General features: G+C 48.9%; 1 protein-coding gene across 1 annotated transcript; it reads left to right on the top strand.

Annotated features, from left to right (window-relative positions):
• Positions 1-220: 220 nt before the first annotated feature.
• Positions 221-2037, top strand: LOC119585453 (zinc finger protein 3 homolog). The gene is made up of 3 exons (XM_037934102.1): positions 221-694; positions 800-1397; positions 1507-2037. Exons 1-3 carry the CDS (start codon positions 277-279, stop codon positions 1985-1987), a joined length of 1497 nt encoding a protein of 498 aa, XP_037790030.1. The 5' UTR covers positions 221-276; the 3' UTR covers positions 1988-2037.
• Positions 2038-3697: the final 1660 nt, after the last annotated feature.

Consider the following 3697-nt stretch of genomic DNA (forward strand, 5'->3'; position numbering starts at 1 on the left):
AACATCTCTCTAGTACCTAGTTTATGATTAATTATAAAGGGATATATAAATTTTCCTGTAACCCGCCCTCCCTCCCACCACCACTCCGCGTCCCGAGTGATTCGTCCCTTTGTCCCCAACAATCCTCGTAACCACAGCTCCTTCCCCATCTTCCCCGTTCCCTATGAAGCCCCACAAAACCTGCACACTAGCCTCGTTCACGTCAGTATCAGCTTGAGCACCGTGCAGTGCGTAGATCCGAAACCAGTGCCTTTTTTGTTTAAAGCTTTATGCAAGATGAAGTTGAAGACCTTGATGCGGGGAGAGCGTGGTTCCCTCTGGCTGGAGAGCAAGACCTGTACTGGAGCCGTTGAGTCTTCTAGCGACCACGAGCCGCCGCGACGAAAGGAGTACATCGCGGTGCCTTCGGACGGCGATGAGCAGCTCGTCCCAACCGTCGCAGGGGAATCCCAGGGCGTCAAGAAGGAGCCGGGAGAGTATCGAGACTTCGAAGAGCCTCGTCGTGGCGACCACGGAGGCCTCGCTGCTTACCCACCTCGAGGGGATTCGCAGATTTTTGAAGAGCTCGAGTATTTGGAGCAGTCTCATCCCGGGGATCGTAGCCATCAGTACCAGATTCGCGTCGAAGAACTGTTACGGCGCACTCGGGATTATGTTCAACTTCAACGGATGTCGCAGTTTTACCAACAAGCAGGTGACTTGCGTGTTCATTGTACGTTGTGAATTAATTGTACTGTAGATTCATTTTGTTTATACTGCGAGGTTTAGCATGATATTAATTGTGTATTCTCTATTTCAGCTGCTATGCAAATGGGCTTGGTGCCCTACCCGTATCCATTCGTCGTTGGAACGCCCGATATGTACGCCCGAGCCCTCTCCACGCCCATGGTCCTCCCCAGTCCAAGCCATTCACTCTATAGGCCAACGCCACAGGCATCACCGAACACGGAGCTATCTAACGTTTCAAGTGAATTCTACGATGATGAATCCCTTGAAAACGAAAGGAGACCTGTGCAAGACAGGGTTCAGCCTCCGCGGGATAGCCCCATGTATGCTTCTGTCCGCAACGAGAGCCTCCCAGCTTACCATGAAGGAAGATACATCAAGGAGGAAAGCCCCGAAGATACCTCTCCCGAAGTATCTGCAGTTCCGCAAGAAGTCAGTCTGCCAATGGCGTCGCCTGAGACGAAAGATTTTATGAACTCTCTAGTCGCGGGATCTCCCTGGCAACCCGTTTCGGACAGCATCGGCGTCCATGTGAAAGAGGAAGAGAGAAGCCCCGTGATCGGCCCGCTGCGGAGGACTCGGGCTTCCACGCGATCCAAGAGAATGTCTACCATTGCTGTGGACGAGCAAGACGAGGAATCCAAAGTCAGCGACCGTGGATATTTTCCAAGGTAAGTATCTAGACTGAATTGTCTTCCATTTTCTAATTACCATATCCTACATGTTGCATAAATATACGTATGACAAAAGTTTTCTACAAAGGTTTCAAATTCTCTCCAGGTATTACGAGTGCGGCGCTTGCAACCTGCGAATGCGCTCCCACCAGGGGCTCAACAAACACTTCTCTTCGCACGGCTCCAATCTGCCCCACCTACCGGCCGTCTGCGCCATCTGCCGCGAGGCCCTTCCCAACGCCTTTGAACTTGACAACCACGTCCGCACACACGACGATGCGGGAAAAGAGCTCCTGCAGAGGCGGCGGGCGGAGAGGGGTGTCAGGAGGCGTCACGAGTGTCCTCACTGTGGGAAGTCCTTAGCCAAGCGGGACAGCCTGGTGGAACACATGAGGATACATACCGGGGAAAAGCCTTACACCTGTGAGCACTGTCAGGAATCTTTTAGGTCTTGGTCAATGTATTGGGAGCACATCCGGCGGCACAGAGGGATGAAGTACAAGTGTGCCACTTGCAAGATGGAGTTCAAGGACCAGTTCTACCTGCAGATGCACAGCTGTAGCTTAAACGTCATGTTGAAAGGATGATATTTGTTGAACATTTGCAAACGCGTGAAAATAAATGTTTTCTTACTAAATAGTGTCCTTTTATCAAAACCTAATGTACGTTTTCATAAATAACTACGAACGAAGTGCAAAATAAAGAAAATTCTATTAATGGTAATTGTCCTATATATCGTTTAACATTTATAGAAACAAACCTAATGCTGCCAAGACATTTTCGTCCATTTGTATTTCATATTCTATAATTTCCTTGTGAAATGAAATCACACTTACATGATTGGTAAGTAAACACATCTGTTTTCTAATATATGCAGTCGTTTACTGTTACTGTCATCTTTATTCACTTTCATTTATTTAATCTCCCATACATTTTTTAACTGACGTGGTGCGCCTTTGTAGCAGTCGTTTACTGTTACTTTCATCTTCATTCATTTAATCTCATACATTTGTTCTTTTCAACTGATGTGGTGCGCCCTTGCAGCATACTCCATCAACAGATCTAAACCATTTCCTTGTCAATTCCCCTTTCCCTCGCCCTCCCACTCCCTCGTATTCCCATGCAGGACGAATCCTTATCCCTCTTCCTTCGCTACAACCCTTAGTCGTTCTCTCTACCCCCTACCTCCAGTCAGGCCGTATCCCTCCCAACCTCCAGCTAGGTCGTGCCCCCTTCCCCCCAACCTCCAGCTAGGTCGTGCCCCCTTCCCCCTACCTCCAGCCAGGTCGTCCCCCTTCCCCCCAACCTCCAGCCAGGTCGTGCCCCCTTCCCCCCAACCTCCAGCCAGGTCGTGCCCCCTTCCCCCTACCTCCAGATAGATCGTGCCCCCTTCCCCCACCTCCAGCAGGTCGTGCCCCCTCCCCCAACCTCCAGCAGGTCGTGCCCCCCTTCCCCCCAACCTCCAGCCAGGTCGTGCCCCCCTCCCCCCTACCTCCAGATAGATCGTGCCCCCTACCTTCAGCTAGGACGTGCCCCTTCCCAACCTCCAGCCAGGTCGTGCCCACTCCCCCCCTACCTCCAGCTAGGTCGTGCCCCTCAACATTCAGGAAGGAAGTCCCACTACCACACCCCGCCCTATGAGTCACCTCCCCCTCCCCCCCCCACCTAGAACGCGTCTTCCCCTCCCCCCCAACTTTCACGCACGCGACTCCTCTCCATCAGTATTCTGGTCAAACCCAACCGTCAAATGCGCTTCTCTTCCATATGCAAAATAGTGATTTGATTATGCCGATATTTCCATGATCGCTAGACAGCATTATCAAATTCAGATTAATATTGGTCCATAATTTTCCGTTATTATTTTTTTTTCTTTTAGTTTATTTTTATGTATTTTTTCCTTTTCGAAATTTTCACTGGTTTTCGTTGTTCGCGTAAGTTTTATTTCGTGTGAGTGTGTTTAGTTGTGCGTATATTACGTTTGTTTTTGTTTACAGGTGTTTTCGAGGGGAGGGAGTGTACGTGTTTTGTGATTGTTTGCGTGTTTGTTCGACCCGTCCACTCGAAAAAAAGTTTGTTTGTTGCAAGATTGTCAACATTTTTTTTTATTTTCTTCTCTTCCTAGCATCATTATTGTTGTTTGGACAGATTTTACCTGATCAAGCGCCTGGAGTTTGTCATGTGTATTTAATAAGTTCAAAATGCAATAACAATTACAGGCCCATTGGAGACTAATGATATTTTGGGGTAATTAATGGAATGCACATCATTACATCTACGAGAAAATGATGCAGAGACAA

This window comes from Penaeus monodon, chromosome 19 (genome assembly GCF_015228065.2).
Source record: "Penaeus monodon isolate SGIC_2016 chromosome 19, NSTDA_Pmon_1, whole genome shotgun sequence".
Lineage (NCBI taxonomy): Eukaryota > Metazoa > Arthropoda > Malacostraca > Decapoda > Penaeidae > Penaeus > Penaeus monodon.